This window comes from Callospermophilus lateralis, chromosome 15 (assembly GCF_048772815.1).
Source record: "Callospermophilus lateralis isolate mCalLat2 chromosome 15, mCalLat2.hap1, whole genome shotgun sequence".
NCBI lineage: Eukaryota > Metazoa > Chordata > Mammalia > Rodentia > Sciuridae > Callospermophilus > Callospermophilus lateralis.
Window position 1 is genome coordinate 77,967,162 of NC_135319.1, and position 18,620 is coordinate 77,985,781.

Consider the following 18,620-nt stretch of genomic DNA (forward strand, 5'->3'; position numbering starts at 1 on the left):
TGTTTTAAGAGTTAGTTGGGGAAGGCACAATGGGATGCTTTCTTTTTATTGGAAAATAAATGAGAATGAGTGGAAATAAATTATGTTTAATGAACTTAACTGGAAGTAATTGTTCAAGAGCCTGTGAAAGCACAGCTTGGCTGGTTGGGCCTTGGCTGCCGTCTGCACAAAGCTGAGCAGCTGGAGCACATCTTCCGGATTTGAAGGCCCCCCTCATGTGCCCACCCCGACACCTCCAGCCCTGTTCCACTGCTGTCCACCTCCCTGGTGAGAATTTGGAAAAGGTCGTTAAGAGGAGCTGAACTTGACCTTCTAGGCCCTCATCACTTGGTGGTCTGCTTGGCATGTGCCCAGCTGGGTGACCGTATTTTAGAAGCCCCTGCCCCCAACCCAGGACTTAAGATGGTTCGAGTTAGTTCTCCGTATATGCCTGTGCGTGAGAATTTGGATGAAAACCGACTGCCCGTTTATCCTCTCCTGCCTGCCTGTTCAGTCTATTTCTCCGGAGGAGAATGTTACTGCCTCTGTGAGTCCATGAGAAATTATGAGCCTGCAGAATTTCTCAAATGGCAGGGAGAATTTGCACCCTTCCTCTTCTTGCTGTTGGAATGGATTTGGTCCAGAGAGGCGGGGGAGCCAGCCATAGAAAATTTAAAAACCAAATAGGCAGCACCTTCCTGGCAGGCTCCTGGGTGGTGAAGATGGAACCATGTGGCCTGGACTGGTGGGCACTGTCTGCGGCACCTGGTGGCCAGAGGTGCAGGTGGAGCGCTGCCACGGCAGGGGAACGTTTCATTTCTGCAGCTCATGGTAGATCTCTTCCCACCTTGTTTCTTTAAGTAAAAACTCAAACCTGGAGAAAGCTTTCCTCTTATATATTATTTTCAACAGTAGCTATCAATAGACATTTTGTCATTAAAAAAAAAAAAAGCCCCATTAGCTGAAGCTGTATGTGTTGGGGGCAAGGGGACCCTGCCCTGGGGCAGAGAGGAAAGGGATGGAGGAGGCAGCCCTGTTGAGAGGAAGCCCACCTGGGGCCCGGAAGGAGCCCCTGCCAGCCTTTGCCTCTGTCCATGTAGCAGGCGTGTTGGGAGTATTGGGCGGGTGGTACAGGTTGCTGGCATCCCCCTCACTGTGGTGCTTCCAGTGGCCAAGGGGGTTGCTCAGCATTGGGGGACCCCTTGCTGGGTAGGAGGGCCACCTTGGCTGACCACCCACTGTTGCAGAGCCTGGCCAAAGCAGGACAGGTCGCATCACCAGAGGGCTGTGGATGACTGAGAAGCAGCACCCCTCCTCGGTCACCCCAGCCCCTCCTCCTCCCCAGCCTCTGTGGCTGCAGTGACGTGAGACGTCTATTAACGTTTTACTAGTCGCCATTGGCCTCTGTGCTGCCATAATAGATCGCATCTGGAAAAATGCATGGATAAACTATAAACCCATTTTTTATGTAAACCCGGAGTGAGCAGTGGCCCTTCCCAAAGCCCTTACCAGCCCCTCGTAATTTAAGACCACTGAAGACCTTCCGTATCCACCCGAGGAGGGCAAGAGGCTGACAAATGCTCCTCTGTGTGGCTTTTGTTTTATTGTGCTGGGCTCCAAGGCACTTTCTGGCCCCATTTTTCTTCTGTAGAAAGAGAGAGCCAGGGGGTGGGGTGCTGAGGAGGAGGCCGGTGGAGAGACCCGCTAGCAATGGCTCTATTTGTTTTCAGTGTCCGTTGATTAATAGGTTGCGGAGGTGAAAGGCAAGCTTTCATTCCCTTCAGGTTGCCCCTAGTTATGGGAGGTTGAGGGGCTGGGGTTAGAGGGGGCTGGCAGAGGGATGGGGAAGGGCCTTAATCAATCTTTTACTTGCCAAGTCCCAATTTATGAGTAGCATTTGGACGGGTGTGTGGGCGCTGGGCGATGAGGGTGGCATGGCCAAGTTGCAGAACACTACACTTAAGGGTTCTCAAAAGGTCAAAGGTCAGCCATAGGGGCTGCCCCTCCCACTCCCCCCCACTGTAGTTCTGTGAATACTCCAGTCGAAAGGCTTTGTGTGCTTTGAGGGCCGTTAAAGGACCTTTTCTTTATGATTTAACTATTCAATGCTCAAAACCCATGGAACTTAATGAACAGAGCAGGGGAGGGCTTTGCTTTGGAAATAGCAGTTTCTCCAGGTAGAAAGCAGAAAGCCCTACTAATTTGAAGTCAGGTGAGGATTTAGGGCTTCTTTTAAATAGATATTGTTTGCTTCACTTAATGAGTTCAGTTTTTTGAGTTTTTTTTTTTTTTTTTTTAGTTTCTTGGAAGCTCAGAACTGACCACATATAGAGTTTTTATTATCAGAATCCCGCTGGGTCCTAATACTGCATGTTTGTATTGGGGAAGCAGAAGCATCCTAGTAAATGTCTTAACCCCCACCCCCACCACCCAGCCCGCTGTGCTCCTCCACAGCCAGCCTGATGGTGGTTTTTCCTTTACTCCTGCTAAGGAAAAAAATCTGCACTGTGGCCAGGGTGAGCCTGGAGGAATTGGGGAGTCCTGATCTGCTCCTGATGTTGGGCTTGGGGGTCGGGGTGGGATGGGCACGGAACATTGTTTGGTGAAACTAGGGTAGGCCAGGGGGAGTCACTAGGAGATTTGAGGACTGATTTCCGCTCAGAGCCCTGGAATATCTGCGTCCAATTGGGAAGCCTGTCCCTGGCTGATCTCGTGGGGGTGCCTCTCACTCCAACAGCTTGGCAGCCAACCCCATCCCACTTGGGGTGGCTGCAGTTGCAAGACGTGGAGGTAGGCACGTGGGGCTGCACGGCTTGGAAAAGCCATCTCCCAAGGATGTGACCTGGGAGACGCTTACTGCATGGAGCTAATGCCAACTGCTCCATAGATTTGTCACGAGGTTTCATAGAATAAATATGTCACATGCTCAACATGGAGGCTGACCACAGCCCTGGCTCCCTGAAGCAAGGGCCTCCCTGAACGAGGCTGGGATGGCACTTTGGGTCTGGTGATTGGCCAGTTCCTTTCCTACCCTCAGACTTTCCAGATGAGGGCCTGGGGCGGTGCGCTCCTAGGTGAGCGCCTGGTGCTGATGGTGCTGGTGTGCGCGGGCAGCTCTGGATGGTAGTTTGGTAATATGTGGGGTATTTTATGAGAATTTGTTCTTGTGCTTAGAGAGTCATAAATTTCCTCATTCTGAAAGGGTTAAATACTGGTACCTTGGGTGCTTCCTGAAGCGTCCCTTGGCTGTCACTGATTGTGTACACCCCGGTAGTTCTGAAGGCATGTTGAAGGTAAGGCCTTTCCTAAAAGGCTCAGGTTTGGGGTTGCGGTCGTTTGTGTGGCAGGCGTTACCACCCCGCTGCAGGGACCCCAGCACCGCCTCTTGACTTAGCTTCTGTAGCTTCTGTGCTGCGCATCTGGAGGGTGGCCTGTGTTCCTCCCCAGCAAAGTCCCTTGTCACATGTGAATTTTCCTAGAGAGGGGGCCGGAGTTTTGAACACAAGACTGCAGACCTTTTTTAAGAAGTAGAAGCTGTTCAGAGAGAAAGGGAATGCTGCAGGGGGGCATCTTGCTATTTGAATTTTTTGTTTTATTTATATTAGCTCTGACTTCTTCAAGGTCCTGATTCTCCAGGGATTTGGTCATCTCCAAGTATCTTCTTCTTTTTTTTTTTTTTTTTTTTTTTGGCCTTTGCTTATTTTCAAAAAAATTTTAGCTCCTCTTTGACAATCTTGTTCATTGGCACAATAAAGCAATGAATTTCTCACCAGAGATATATTTATTAAATATTACATTTTAAGAAGGGCATGTGACTGAGGAAGGTTGGCCACACATCTTCCTGCATAGCTTTGCCTTTGAAATAAAGAGTGCTGTTTATGGCTGCATTTTATTTTCCTGTGAATTTAATTAGAGGAGACTGGAGGGACAGCTGACCTCATCATCATTCATAGCCACTTGATGATGATGATGATGATTAATATTATTATTTTTTGGTACCTAGGATTGAATTCAGGGCCACTCAACCACTGAGCCACATCCCCAGCCCTATTTTTTTGTATTTTATTTAGAGACAGGGTCTCACTGAGTTGCTTAGCCATTGCTGAGGCTGGCTTTGAACTCGCCATCCTCCTGTCTCAGCCTCCCCAGCTGCTGGGAGTATAGGTGTGAGCCACCGTGCCCAGCTTTGATTATTTTTTCATGGTGTGTTTAGCTGTGCACCAGGCACTGTGCTGAGCACCTTACATATGTGATCTCACTCAGCTTTCCACAACAACCTCTCGAGGAAGACACTGTTTTCATGTGCCCTTTAGAGAGATAGGTCATTGTTCCCCTGGTCACACAGTCAGACCACTGGAGCAGAATTTACACCTGGGTTTTCCTCAAGCTCACAGCCCTCATTTTTGGATCCTGTGCAAATCCAGTGGGCTCTGAAAGCATTTTACAGCACTGATTTAACTGAGCTGGTGTCTGTGGGACACTGGGCTGAGTGGTTCTTAAAGGGCCAGCCAGCCGGATCCCTGATTTTAAGTAGGTTGTGTGTGTAAAGCCAGGTGCCCTTGAAGCCGGCATCTTGTGAGTGGCTTCCTGTCCTCTTCCTCCACCACTTGCAGTTTCTGATTCTCAGGCATTTTTTAGATGGTGCTCACGGCTCCCACAGACTGGGCATTGCAGAGGATGCAAAGTTCTAGAAGGCACACTAGTCCTTCCTTAGGAAACAGTTATAGTGGGGCTGTGAAAGATGCATATCCAACCCCTGCCATGGGCAGACTATGATAAGGAAAGGAAAGACTGTGGGGTCTGAGACTAGAGAGACAGGCATTTGCAAGATGAAAATCCTATCATCATAAAAGCCATCCGGTTAGCTGGGTGTTGCACCAGATAGACCCTGGCCTTGGCAGAAATGACCACAGAGTTCTCTGTTCTTGGTTGGGAAGCAGTTGTGGTTATTCTGTGGAGGGGCACCTGGCTCTCCCAGAGCCAGGAGCACCTGGTCCCCTGGTCCCCTGGTCCCCCCTACACACACACACTCCTGCTCCATCACCATGCTCTAGAGTTTTGAATGGATAGTAAAAGACTAGTTGGCTAGGCTCTGGTCTCCGAATCACACAGGGGTGCTGGCAGCCATCCCAGAGCTCAGACTGGGTTAAAATTGCTTTCGTACATGTATTTAAGAGGAAGGGGGAGACTTAAATTTTGAATCTCTACACCCACTTCTCTGTTGCCAAAAAATGTGGTCTTCATCTGTTTCTGTGCGAGTGGAGAAAGAGATCCCCCACATTTCCCATCGGTCCTGTTTGAAAGGTGGCTTGGGACTCGTGCTTCTGAACCGCAGACAGAGCCATGTCGCCAGGCTGCTCCTCCCTAACAGTGACAGTAATAACCAGCCACCATAATTCATAGCCTGACCCGTGCTAGGTCCTGTGCCAGCGCCCCTGTGGGTTCTCAAGAACTGGGGCTTGGTTCATGATTAGAACTCACACCCCGTACCCGCTCTGCTTGCCTGGTCCCTGTGGTTCTCTGGCTGGAGCTTCTCACCATGGCGCTCTGCAGCAGCCCAGGTGCCTGGTCCTGAGTCTAGAACTATGGGCCAGGTTCCCCTTGAGATGCCCAGCCTGGGGACCAGAATTCACAGAAGGCCTCTGAGAGGTGCCAGTCTCCGTCAGCCTTGGCAGCTGCTGGCTTCCCTGCCCCACCACCCACTCCTCCTCCAGTTGCTTCCTTCCATGGTCCCACTCCCTGAGCAGCGCCCCACCGCCAAGTGGCAGCCTTCCCCCCTCGGTATGTGTGGTTCTGCTGGGGTCACTGTTTTTCTACGCTTGCTTTCTTTCATGTCAGTACTTGCCCATCTTTCCAACCAAACTGGAAACTTCTAGAAGACAACCATGGTCATTTCCCTTTCCTTCTGGTGTCCATTTTCTACCATCTCTGTCTTCTGTCTGTTTCTCTCTCTCTTTTTTTAAAGTACTGGGGATTGAACACTAAGCCCCTGCAGCACTAAGCCACCTCCCCAGCTCCTTTTAATGTTTGAGACAGGGTCTCTCAAGTTGCTGAGGCTGGCCTCGAACTTGTGATCCTCCTGCCTCAGCCTCCTGAGACTCTGGGATTGCAGCATGTGCCAGTGCTCCTGGCGATGTCTGTCTGTCTCTCTACTCCCTTCCCTTTCTCTTTTCCCAACACCCAGCACACTGTGGGGAGTCATCTGTTCATTCCTTCTCTAGTTGTTCTGAATGTAAATGTTTCCCTCCAGGTCCCCTCAGTACCTCCACAGGTACTGCCACTGGCCTGGGCACAGGGGCCCTTTGCCTAGTTGTATACCACCTGGCCTTGACCTTACTAGCTCCTGACACTAAGGATATGTTTGTTCTCAAAAGCTCCCTCTGCTTTGATGGCTTTTAACTCAGTTATTTTGATTGCAAGATGGTAACTAGGTTTCTGCAAGCGACAACTAGCCCCTTTCTGCAAGACTCCTGTGGTTTATAGAAATCGCCAAAGCAGGCTGTTTGGAGGTGTTCTTTTTCAGTAGTTCTTTCTGGCTCATCTGGTGAGACATATGTCTTTCTGTGCACGCCCCCCATGGTGCACTGTGGTGAAGTGTTTGTCCTTCCTGCATCCTGTGCCTTCCTCACCCATATTTTAAAAAAAAAAAAAAAAAAAAAAAGGACAAGAAGAAACCTGGTGAGAACAGACTGCTCCGTGGTCCCTGAGCTCAAGAGGCGCTAGTGGGCAGCATGGAACCTGACTCCTTTTCTTTTAATGCAGTTCCTTTTCCTTGATGTTAATGCAAGTTGTGCCTTCCTAAAAGTAATAAAAGGAAATGAAGACACGTTCTGAAATGAAACTTGACTCTAATCCATTCATCATCTAATACTAGCCTCTTTATCTTCGCTGGTACCTAATCTGGTTAAATGTCCCTGTTGTAGGATTTTAGTGAAAATCCTCTATTGGGAATAGGGTTTTTTGCAATTGGATTACTCTCAGTAAATGGCCCAGTAGTTCGCTTGTTTCAGCTTAATTTTTTCTTTGTGATCTTGCTGGGCTGAGTTATAGCGTAGCATAGAGGAGGGGAGTGGACTAGCGTGGGGTGGGGAAGAGGAGAGCCATTGGAGAGAGCTTCAGGATGCACGTAGAAACATACTTTAAATGCTTTTCTTTCTTTTTTTCCCCATTTCTCTCTTCTGACCCACCCTGCCCCCACACAAAAATACTTGTACTTTGTTGGCAAGAGCCGGCTGCCCATTTCTACAATGCATACCTTTTATTAGCCCAATTCATCATCATCCAGTTAATTTATTAGTGGTCCCTGATGACTTCCTAATGAAACTCCTAATGAATCAGTGCTGCGTAATCTGCATAAAATATGCAGGTGCTTGCCAGGCAGTTAGAGCTTTCTGGTAAAGTTCACACTCCCACCCAGAGCCCAAGTGGGGATTTTCATCCCTGAGATCTGTAAAGGCTTATAGAGTGCCCGCCTTCTGAAGGGGGGGGGAGGCAGATAGGGAGGCTCACTGGGTGCATTTGGGTCCTGGCAGTTTTCTTGTAGATGAAGGCTTTCCTTGCTGGTCCCTGCAAAGCCCTGCCTGCCTCGCAGAGTCCTGTGGTGGGGGCCTGAGTGGGAGACTCCTCCCCCGTGGGTAGGAGCACAGTAGGGCTGGGAGATGACAGCCCCCACTTTCGACCCACCTGCCGATGGGAAAAGTGCACTCTCGGCTCTGTGCCGGGTGGGAATGGAGAAGACATTTTAAATGCCAGGCTCAGTGGGGACCTGGGAAGTAGGGGACAGGCAGAGTTGAATGCATCTCACAAAATTGAGGTCTGGGGGCGTTGCAGGGCCCTGCTCTGAAGGCTTGGCTCGACGTGTCACTCTGCTCTCTCCCTCCCCGCAGTCGAACAAAGTGCCGGTGGTGCAGCACCCTCACCATGTCCACCCGCTCACGCCTCTTATCACCTATAGCAACGAACACTTCACCCCGGGAAACCCGCCGCCACACTTACCAGCTGACGTAGACCCCAAAACAGGTAGGCCACGGGCTGCATGCCAAGGCAGAGCACCAGGCGGGTGGCGGAGGTGGCAGACCTGGGAGGCCTGGGAGGGGGCTGGTGGGAGTGGTGGTGGAGGGGCCCCGGTTCCCTCTTGTGAACTGAGCAGGATGCTCTTAGAGAGGCCAAAGCCTGGTGAGGGAATGAGTTTGCCCTCCCCTCTGGACAAGGCCACTTGCAGGGGTACAGACATGACTTCAGAGTCCCTGCCTCTGTGCAGGAGTGGCTCATAACTCCAACAATACTAGAGCCCCAAACAGATGTGGGGGTGGGAGTGGCATTGGCCTCCTTCACAGTTCTGGGAGGAAGAAGCGGGGCTCGTAGGCCCCAGTTCTCTTGGTGGCCAATAGACTCCAGTTGATGGACAGCCTCAGAAGACCCCGGAGTTCTGCCTTCTCTTTGCTGGTTCAGCTGGGCCCTTCTCCCCTACAGTATTGTGGGTATTAGCAAGCCCATTTCACAGATGTGAAAACCCACATCCAGGAACTGTTCCTTATTTTCCCATAGAACAAGCAGTAGGGTCCCGGGCATTTCCTCATTCTGCTTGTTGCTGACTACTTTTTTTTCTTTTCTTTTTGGTACCTGGGATTGAACCCTGGGGGGCTCCTAACCTCCCCCCCCCCCCAGCCCTTTTTAAAATTTTTTAAGTTTATACAGGCTCTTGCCAAGTTGCTGAGGCTGATTTTGAACTTTCGGTCCTCAGCCTCCGAGTCACTGGGATTACAGGCGTGCGCCACCACACTTGGCTTGCTGACTGTGTCTCCCCCCCCCCCTCCCCCGCCAAGGGGAGAGGGCAAGAAGGCAGGGTTACTTGGAGCCCTCCCAAGGACAAGATTCAACGGGGGCGGGCAGCCACAGCTCCCAGGGGGGTGGCCATGGGAGATCAGCTAAGGCGGGGTGCCACTTGCAGGCTGGGGTTCCTTTCCCAGCTCGCCAATCATAAGAGTGGTTTAAAATGGTTGTTCCACCTCACTTGTCAGAGGGAGCAGTTGGTGTTGGGTGAGGAAGGCTGCCCGGCAAGGCGACCTTTACTGGCCCTGAAAGAAGCCACACATGAGCGGGTTTTCACTCCCTTCTGAGCCCTCTTTGTGCTGGTGCAGGACCAGCCTGGTGCTTGCATGGCTTGAGGGGGCTGCCAGCCAGCCCCAGGCTCTGCAAGTGAATGGCAGTGTCAGCGTCTTATTTAAATAATGGTAGTACAGGGAATAGCTTTTAAATGGTTATCGTAAAACATATGATTAACGTCTGTGGACTGTTTACTTTTCTTCTGCGAACATTCTTTCAAGTGTGCAAATGGCTCGGTGTAGGGTCCAAGCCCAGCTAATCTGTTTGAGAGAAAGCAATGTCTGCATGAAAATGTCACCCGGGGAGACTTCATTTACAGATTAAAAGCTTCCTGAATGGTTTTTTTTTTAAAGTGAAATAATTTTTATCCATGATCCCACAGCTCGTTCCCTTCCACGTTCTGTTGTGACTCTGCGATGCTCCGCACTTGGTTTCCCACCTCAACTGTGCAGAGGAGCTCTCTGTCAGAGTTGCTCCCAGCACTCCCGCTTCCTGGGACTTGGTTGCAGGGTGTGCTCCTGTGCAGCCTGGCAGAGTGCTGTGGTGCCCACCTTCAGCACTCACTCTTGTGTGCCTCGGGAGGGCCCTTGGCCTGTGATGCACGGTACCTGGCAGAGTGCTGTGGTGCCCACCTTCAGCACTCACTCTTGTGTGCCTCGGGAGGGCCCTTGGCCTGTGATGCACGGTACCTGGCAGAGTGCTGTGGTGCCCACCTTCAGCACTCACTCTTGTGTGCCTCGGGAGGGCCCTTGGCCTGTGATGCATGGTACCTGTCAGCAGATAGGATGAGGGCCTACAGCCCCTCAGGAGTGAGGCCCAGAGCTGAGCATGCCAGGCCTCCAGCAGCTCTGTCTGTTCAGTTCTGACTCTCCTGGGGACAGGACACCAGTGGCATCTGGTAGTTCCTGCAGCTGATTGTCTCCATAGAGGTGCTGCCATTCTAGAGGGGTGACCTCTTTTAAAAGAAGTCAGTGTAGCCTCTCCTCGCCATAGCTCAAAAGATGCTGTAAATCAGAGGAGTAACTGTCCGCAGGTAGGTCGTCAGAATTAAAAGGGCAAAGGGACCCATTCTGAGGGCAAAGTTAGTGTAACTTTGTTCACCTGCTATGTGCGAGGCTCTTTAGATGTTTTTTTTTTTTAATTGCATGAGTCACATAAGGCTGAAATGATCAAGGTGACATTTGCTAAATCTGATTTGAGCCACTATACCAGTCCCTCTAGAATGAGATAATTGTTTAAACTTAGACTATTAGAAAATGAGACAAATCCCAGTGACGTTTTGCCATCAGAATCATGAATGACCTCATGCTAGGGTTCTGAAGACATGCCACTCTTCATCCTTTTCCTGTCCCCATCCCTAGCTCTTGCTCCTCCCTCCCCTCCCTCTCCTGTACCTAAAACACTGCATCTTCTCTCAGGAATCCCACGGCCTCCGCACCCTCCAGACATATCTCCGTATTACCCGCTATCGCCTGGCACCGTAGGACAAATCCCCCATCCGCTAGGATGGTTAGTACCACAGTAAGGAGTTCCATTTTTTTAATTTCCTTTTTGTTTCTTACATGGGCATGTTGATTATTTAGTCTGTGTGTGTGTGTGTGTGTGTGTGTGTGTGTGTGTTTCAGAAGGACAGGGTTGGTGGGAGGCCATGGGGAAGATGTTCCATGAGAACACAGGAGAATGAGAACCCTTCAGATAGGTTTGTAGAAAAGGGATGTGGAGACTTGACCTTCTGAACCCACAGTCCCCGAAGGCCTTGTGGACGAGGTGCCCTCAGGATACTTGGAATTGCAGGAGGCTGCTAGGGCTTCCAGCTGTTGAAGTCGATTGTAGTCTTCTGCTGGTGGCATCTCAAAGTGTGGGGTCATGTCACTGGGGTGACATGCTGAGTACTCTTTTAGGTATTGCTTCACCCAACTCTGAAGGGTGGCGAGTGGTGGCTCAGTCCTTTCTGCAGTGGGTGGGGTCTGATGTGGGGCGAGAGCGTGGGAACAGAAACAACCTGGGTTGTGAAATCCAGGGGTGGGGTGGGGCTCTTCTTTTATAGTCCCAGTGTCCCCAACCCCTTTGCTCCCGTCACTTCCAAAATCTGACAGTGGAAAGGGTTGTGTGTTGAAGCTCATGTGATTCTTGGCCTGTTGGGAGATTTCCCCCAACTGTGAAGGATGGGGACAGGCCGCTGGAGCACTCAGTGTGACACACAAGGCCCTCCTGAGTGTTCGCCCTCATCCCTGTCACTGCAGAGGTGATTCATCTGCCCTTTGCAGCCTAACATCATAATATTTTAGAATCTGAGCAGAAAGGCCTTTCATGCATACGCCTGCTGTGTGTGTGGTGTACAGTGTGCATGAGCAGGTGTGTCATGTCTTGTTGTGATTGTATGTACGTTGTGTTTCTCCATGTTTATCGGTAACTCCTGCTCTTCAGAAAACATAGGACAATTGTTGAATGCCAAAAGAAATCCTGGAGGCTGGGGTTGTGGCTCAGTGGCAGAGCGCTTGCCTAGCATGTGTGAGGCACTGGCTTCGATTCTCAATGCCACATATAAATAAATAAATAAAGGTCCATCAGTAACTAATGAAAATAAAAATTAAAAAAGAAATCCTGGTGGGACTCTCAAATTTGGACCTAAGGGAGCTAGCCATTCATAGCCTTAGAGAAAGTTTGGGGCTGACTCACTCCCCAGTTCCCCTTTATTTCTCTAGTTGAACAGATTCTGCACTAAAAATAGGTTGGATTATGTATTAGCTATACCAAATACCAGCCCTTGCACAGTTTCTGTTTTGTGTTCTTTTTGTTTGGAATAGAAGTGATTTTGAGATTATGACCCATTTCTTCTTAAATAGGTGTGATCCAATCCTTGATAGTTCTCAGTCATCCTGTGCCTGGTTTGGCTGATGGGAAGATATTGAAAGCTAGATAAAAAGGAATAGCCAACTCAGACAACCCTCTGTCAGGAAAAGTTGTGTGTCTTTCATGAGGATGCTATTTTGCATGTTGCTGTATTTTTTAATTATTGTAATGAGGTGTGATTGTCTATTGGTTACCCACAATTCTTCTTGGGGACTCTCCCCCCGGTAACTCTTGTCAACACTTGTTAATTTGACAAAAGGCTACAAATTAAGCTCTGTTAATTTAATGTTTTCTCACCGAGATCTAAATACCGAAAGAGGCCCAAAGCGCAACTGAAGTCCTTTGATTCACTGTACTTTATTTTGGTATAAATTTACATTCATTATTGTTTTCCTTTGGATGTGTAGCCCTCAATTAGTGTGATGGCTCCATTAAAGGAAGCTAGACTTCGCCTTTAATTATTACAACAAAACACCTAGTCTCAGCTTGGGGAGAGGGTCTCTATTGACATAAGCAGAGGTTATAAAATTTAATTAGCCATTCCTATCAGATTTATGGCATTCAAATTGTTCTGTGTTTCTTCCCTTTGATCCTTGCTGTACAATCCCCAAGATTTTTGTTCTGATCAAATGAGAATAAAGCTGACTGTGCAGAGAGAACTTTCCCCAGTTCTTCTTTCTGTCCCCACCCCCAGCCTGGCTTTCAGTCTCTCATCGTGTACCCCTTCTTTGTAGGCAAGGTCAACCAGTGTACCCTATCACGACAGGAGGATTCAGACACCCTTATCCCACCGCGCTGACCGTCAATGCTTCCATGTCCAGGTGAGTTCCAAGAGCCAGGGCCCTGCGGGACCAACTGCAGGCCAGTGCCCTGACTGGCCACCGTGTGGGTGCATGTGCAGAGCAGGTGTGTAACTAGGCTTCGATCCTAGAAGACACTGAGCCATCGCCTGAACTTCTGGGGGAAGTGATGCCTTTCTGGCTTGAATTTTTGTGACTCAGCCAATGGGAGCTGTGGATATTCAGAAATTTAGAAGGCAGGATAAAACAGTTGGGGCATGTGGAGCTTTTAAAGTTTTCTTTCTCTGTTGTCCTGAACTAGTGAGAAGGGAGGGAATGGAGGTCATTTTATTATGGTACAAAGAAGAGTTTTGCAGAACAGTTATTATTGGTTGTTTCAAAGCTCAAATTCTGATTGAGTCAGCAAGAAAGCCCAGCAAACAGCCCCTGCCCCAACCCCCGCCGCTGCCCCCCAGCTCAAAGCAGCACTGCCCAACAGAAGCTGTGTGAGGCACCGAGTGACTTGGGTGTTTTCTGGTAGTCATATTTTTAAAAAAATTTTTTAAAGTAAAATGATGCTCAATGATATATTTTATTCATCCCAATACAGTATGGCTGAAATATTGTTTAACGTGATCACCATACAGCAACTGTTTATGGAATTTTACCTTTTTTTCCCATATTTAGTTTTTATAATCTGGTCTGTGTACCTGGCCACATTTCTGGTACTCAGTAGCCACATGTACTGGTGGCTACCATATTGGCCCATGCAGCTCTAAATCCTTGAAAGATTTTTAAAAAGACCCAGGGCATGTGTACATTCAGGCCTCTTTCTATTTAAGCATACAACATACATACATATCTCCATGTTCTCATTTTCCTTCCTCTAATTAATTCTGGCTAATTTTTCAGTGACTGCTAGTTTATTTACAAACCGGTTGGCAGCAGTATGTTTAAGTAGTCACTAATTGCTCCTAATGATAGTTTTATTTTCTGTTCATCTGATTTTCAGTCAAGTTAATTAAATCGGTGGAGGTTTAGACTTTCCTGATGGGCTGAAGCAACCAATCCATTTTGATGATGGCATATAATTAAATTAGCATGCATTACATGGCAAGGATGCTGTCCCCAGCCCCTTCCCTTATTCTCAGTGGCTAACATGGGGCACCAGGACCGGAGATAGAAAGCCTGGCCATGATGCCTCTTTTCCTACGTACAGAAGAGAGGATTTTGGTGGGAGAGAGAATGCCAATCAGACCCATTGAGAAAAACCAACAGTAGCCTGTGTAGTGGGTGTGACTGTGCTGTGGGTATGATAACAAGATCATTTCCCACGTGTGATGACATCATCGCAGTGTCGAAATCCATGCCAATAGGCATTAGGCGGGAAGATGCTTTTTGGCGCTCTCTGGACCAGCAAGAGGGGAGACGTCACTCTCGTTAGGGACTGTGGTCCGTGGCCTCACAGAGCGCAGGAGCAGCGCCGGAGCCTCCCAGGAGGGGCGCTGCTTGGGAGCCTCAGCTCCCCTCCCCACTGCCCCGCATTCCCGTTGCACCCGATTGGTTTCCGTGTTTATTTATTCTGTGCGTCCAGAGGTTGAAAGCAGTGATGTCGTAAGACAGGAATCGGGGTTAAGCTTATTGATTGAATTATCATTAGGAGGTTAGTCGATGATTTATAGGTGGGCAGGGGGTGGAGGAGAAGAAGGGAGCGGTGGGAAGAGAGAGGTTAGGGGCTGGAGGTGCGGGGGAAAGCGGCCGATTCCCCAGGTAGGCCGTATGAAAGGTAGCTAGTTAAAAAGCGTATACAGCAAATTAAATACATTATTGTGATAATGGGGTGACAGAAGTATGGGTCTATTATACTTATGGCAGTTATAGCAAATGTAGGCAGCTTGCCCTGTTCCAGAACACCCTTTGATATTCATTCTATTCAGCAGCGGGGCCAGGACTTCTCAGAATTAAGTGATGGGTCATTATACTTTAAACACCATGGAGAAGCCTAGATTGGCAATTAAACAGCTCTTGCTGACACTCACTTGTGCCACCCTGTGACCCCCTTTAGATTGAGATGTTGGAGCTCCGGGCCCTCAGCCTGCTAAATTGGTGCAAGGCTCTCCTCCTGACGAGAGCGGGCTCTGAAATCTGCCGGCTTCAAAGGGAGCGAGATCATGTATAAACCATAATGTGGGTGCACCGTGGCTCACAAAAAATAAGGCAGGAAGAGATGAAATGTTACAAGTGCAAGGGGGAAAATGAGAGAATAATGACAAACCTAATGCAACTCAAAGCAGGAGTGTTGCACGGGAAGATGCATCCCACTGCTTGTGCATAAAATCAAGGCCGGCAGATGACATCCAGTTAACAGAAGCGTGTCAACAGTGAAGTAAAGTGAGAGTGAGTAAGAGAGAAGCCCCTGAGACAGCCAGAAACAAAAATTAGTTGTCCTTAACAAGTTAAGGTTCATCATTATATTCTGGCTTGGAGCCATAAAAGCAGACGGGGGTATATAATGAGCTGCTTAGAATTTTTAGGGTGTTTATTGCATTTCATGAAATAGTTGTCTGCAGAAGGGGATTTCTTGAGCGAAGGAATGCACACGGGCCACATCCACGTCCACACGCAGTTGTTCTTTCTCGATTGTACACTTTCTAGATCTCTGAGTATGTGTTTAGGAAGAGGAACTTAGAAGTGTGTTCTTTATGTCTGCACCCAAAATTTGCCCCCACCCCAAAGTGACCTCATCATGGTGTCTGTCTTCCTCTGGTATTGCGTGTCTGTATGTGCATGTGTGCGCACATATACACACACTGGTGTTCGCTCCCTCATGTGTGTGTGCATGTATTCTCTAGGAAGGGAACGCTTGGTTTGGAGGCATGTCAGTCCTTTAGAACTCACAGTAAAAGCTGCCACTCCACTCACCCCTTCACCCAAAGGGCCTCCAGGAACACAGGAGGACTTCGAGCAGGGGGTAACTTGGGAGCCCAAATACCTCCCAAGAGCTTGCTTTCCCTTTTATGCATTTTTGAGGGGAAGGTGTTAGAGGTGGATTGTCTCTTCATCCCACCTTCCCCTTGCCCTAAAAAGTTCTTAGTTGATCCTATTGAAATAGTCAAGTAGAGTAAATTTCATCCCATGCATGCATGATTATGTCAAAATGAACACCACTATCATGTATGGCTCTGATGCACTAATAAAACGATTAAAAATAAATAAATACATAAAACAATCACGTCATTGATAGCAAACTTCAGCACTAGTTTGAATTTGTAAAGGCAGCTACAGAAGAGGACCATCTCAGGGTGGATTTTCTGAGTCAAGTGTCCACAGTGGTTCTGGGGCCCCTGCAAAAAATCACCACTGTCATTGAGGTCTATGTGTCTGTTGATCTGTGTAGATGCTGTTTGATTTTTAATTTTTCTTATCATTTAATGTTTGTCAGATTAACATTCCATTTTGACTAAATGGAAACTAGCTCTGATCCACCTATGGGAAGAACTTTGTAAATAAAGGTTCTTTTTAAATAAGTGTCATGGTGAAGGACCTCTAGTTCACACAAGAGTTGGCTTTCTGAAGGGGGAGGTTGTTACTCCTTGGGTAGAGATTTCATTGGAAAGCAACCATTGCCAAGGTCTGGGCTCCCCCTCATCTGGACAGCCTCCCTGTCCCTGACTGGCATGGACTTACTGGGTGGGAGCAGGAGCTGCCATTTTATGACCTTCTGGGGGTCTGCCCTGTCCGCCCTTCACCCTGCTTTTGTCTACAACGTGTGCTGCTCTGAAGGCGGGGGAAGGAGGGCTTCTTGCACTCAAACACGTCAGGAATGCTCACAAACCATTTGTCCTGTCCAGTTGTCACTCTACACATGGGCCCCAAGTGCTTTGAAATCCACTCTTCATGTCCTGGCTCATTTGCTTGGTTGGGAAATGGTAATTCAGGGACTAAAATGTGTTCCAGAGTCTTTCTCAGAAATGAATAGTATTAGAGAAGAAAACACAAACTTTCGTCTTTATAATTTTGATTGTTGCAGAAGAGGTTTTTTAATTGTGTACAGATCACATAGTAAGTAAAAATGACTTAGGAATTGTACTTTTGAGAGGAGAAAGGGCAGTCAGTACTCAAAATTACGTGTGTGTGTGTCTGTGTGTCTGTGTGTCGCACCTTTCTGTGAAATGATACAAACATCTTGTGTCCATAACTTATGGGAGCCAAACAGAAAACATTTGAATGTTTCCCTATCTTTCTTCCTCACTCTCTCCCATTCCTGTCAAATGAGGGGCATAGCAACAAAAGAAAAATAAAAATTTCATTGCACTCCATCAACAGAATGAGGTCTAATGAGGCCTGCATAGCATTGTCAGAAATGTATGTATATTTCAACCACGTTAATATTTTATTTAGCTGTCAATATACAACAAAAGAGTTCACCTTTCATTCTACAGCAGATTAGGACTTAGAAAACTGTCTTCTTAGATGCCACTAATAATGTCTCAAAAACAAGTGGACATGCCGTTTCCGGCAGGTAGCCCAAGCCCGCCTTTCCGCCCAAGTACATCAGTTGAATTTGTCTTTTGCTAAAGATGTTAAAAATCATAATGTCTCATGTCAGTAGCAATAATGAAGGGGAAGATTGGCTTTAATGACATTATGAGAATCATTATGTTTAATTTATCACTAATTAACGCTGACAGGTTTCATATGCCGTGGGTGGCTTTCATGTGCATGTTACGTGCTGTTTTTTTCTTTTTTCTCTTTTTAAAAAAATGTGTGTGTACACATCCCTCCTCATTCATTCATTTTGATTCTGACGATTTACACAGCTTCCTGTCTTCTAGGTTCCCTCCCCATATGGTCCCACCACATCACACTCTGCACACCACCGGCATTCCCCATCCGGCCATAGTCACACCAACGGTCAAACAGGAATCCTCCCAGAGTGACGTCGGCTCCCTCCACAGCTCGTAAGTGTCCCTTGCTGTTGCTCTTCTGTGGCCACAGTGTCTAGTGGTTGGTGGCGGATGCTTCGTGTGCTTGGACTGCAGCCCCCAGGCCACCTGGCCCATGTGGGCTCCCCATAAAGAGGGAGAAGTCGCACCGTGGTGGGCTTCACCCCTCGTACCCTGTGGGTCAGCACAGAGCTCTTTTTTGTGTGTGTTTGGATGGCCTGGGATCTCTAGCCACTTCCCTGCCCTCTCACCCCGAAGTGGGACATTTGGAGCTTTGTTCTGCAAGCACCCGAGAAGCAGCGGAGGCGGGGCCGTGCGGGCTGCTTCCCACGCCTCGGGAAAGTGGTCTATTTGTGAAACTCGCAGTGATTACAGAATCTGGCCCCAGCCCCTCCCCTGGCTATTTTCGCTCCATTTTCCGGGGAGGAAGAGACTGAAAGTGGAAGTGTGCCTTCTATTGGAGACAGCGAGGCTTGGGTGTGAGGACTCGGGGCAGCACGCTCTGGAGGAAGTTGGACCACGTGGTTGTTTACTGGGCTCTGTGTCTACTTTGTCTGTATCCAGAAAGCACCAGGACTCCAAAAAAGAGGAAGAGAAGAAGAAGCCCCACATAAAGAAGCCCCTCAACGCATTCATGTTGTATATGAAGGAAATGAGAGCAAAGGTCGTGGCCGAGTGCACGTTGAAGGAGAGCGCGGCCATCAACCAGATCCTCGGGCGCAGGGTAGGCGGCCCCGTCGTGGGGACAAGGGGGAGGAGTAGACACGTTGAGGCCCCAGTGAGTGGAAACCCTGTCCCCCAGCCCCATTTTGAAGTCTTCAGTGGGCTCCACTGAGTCTCGCCCAGGCATTCTGCATTGAATGACATTCAGACAGCTATCACCATAGTCGTCCCCACCCCAGAGAGGGAGACCAGATAGATGGACGGAGGTAATGCTTTGTCTGAACACTCCTGTGAG

The 18,620-nt window shown here is 48.6% G+C and overlaps 1 protein-coding gene across 37 annotated transcripts in view; it reads left to right on the forward strand.

Moving 5' to 3' along the window:
* Tcf7l2 (transcription factor 7 like 2) overlaps nt 1–18,620 on the forward strand; it is a 187,761-nt gene that overhangs the window by 154,853 nt on the left and 14,288 nt on the right. For 14 of the 37 annotated variants that reach the window (XM_076835075.1, XM_076835081.1, XM_076835080.1 and 11 more), the window contains 5 exons: nt 7,866–7,998; nt 10,503–10,605; nt 12,672–12,758; nt 17,552–17,677; nt 18,227–18,386. In XM_076835075.1, coding sequence (XP_076691190.1) covers nt 7,866–7,998; nt 10,503–10,605; nt 12,672–12,758; nt 17,552–17,677; nt 18,227–18,386 — 609 coding nt within the window. Of the gene's footprint in view, nt 1–7,865; nt 7,999–10,502; nt 10,606–12,671; nt 12,759–17,536; nt 17,678–18,226; nt 18,387–18,620 lie in introns of all 37 variants that reach the window. The other 23 variants (XM_076835073.1, XM_076835079.1, XM_076835078.1 and 20 more) reach the window with 3 other exon arrangements.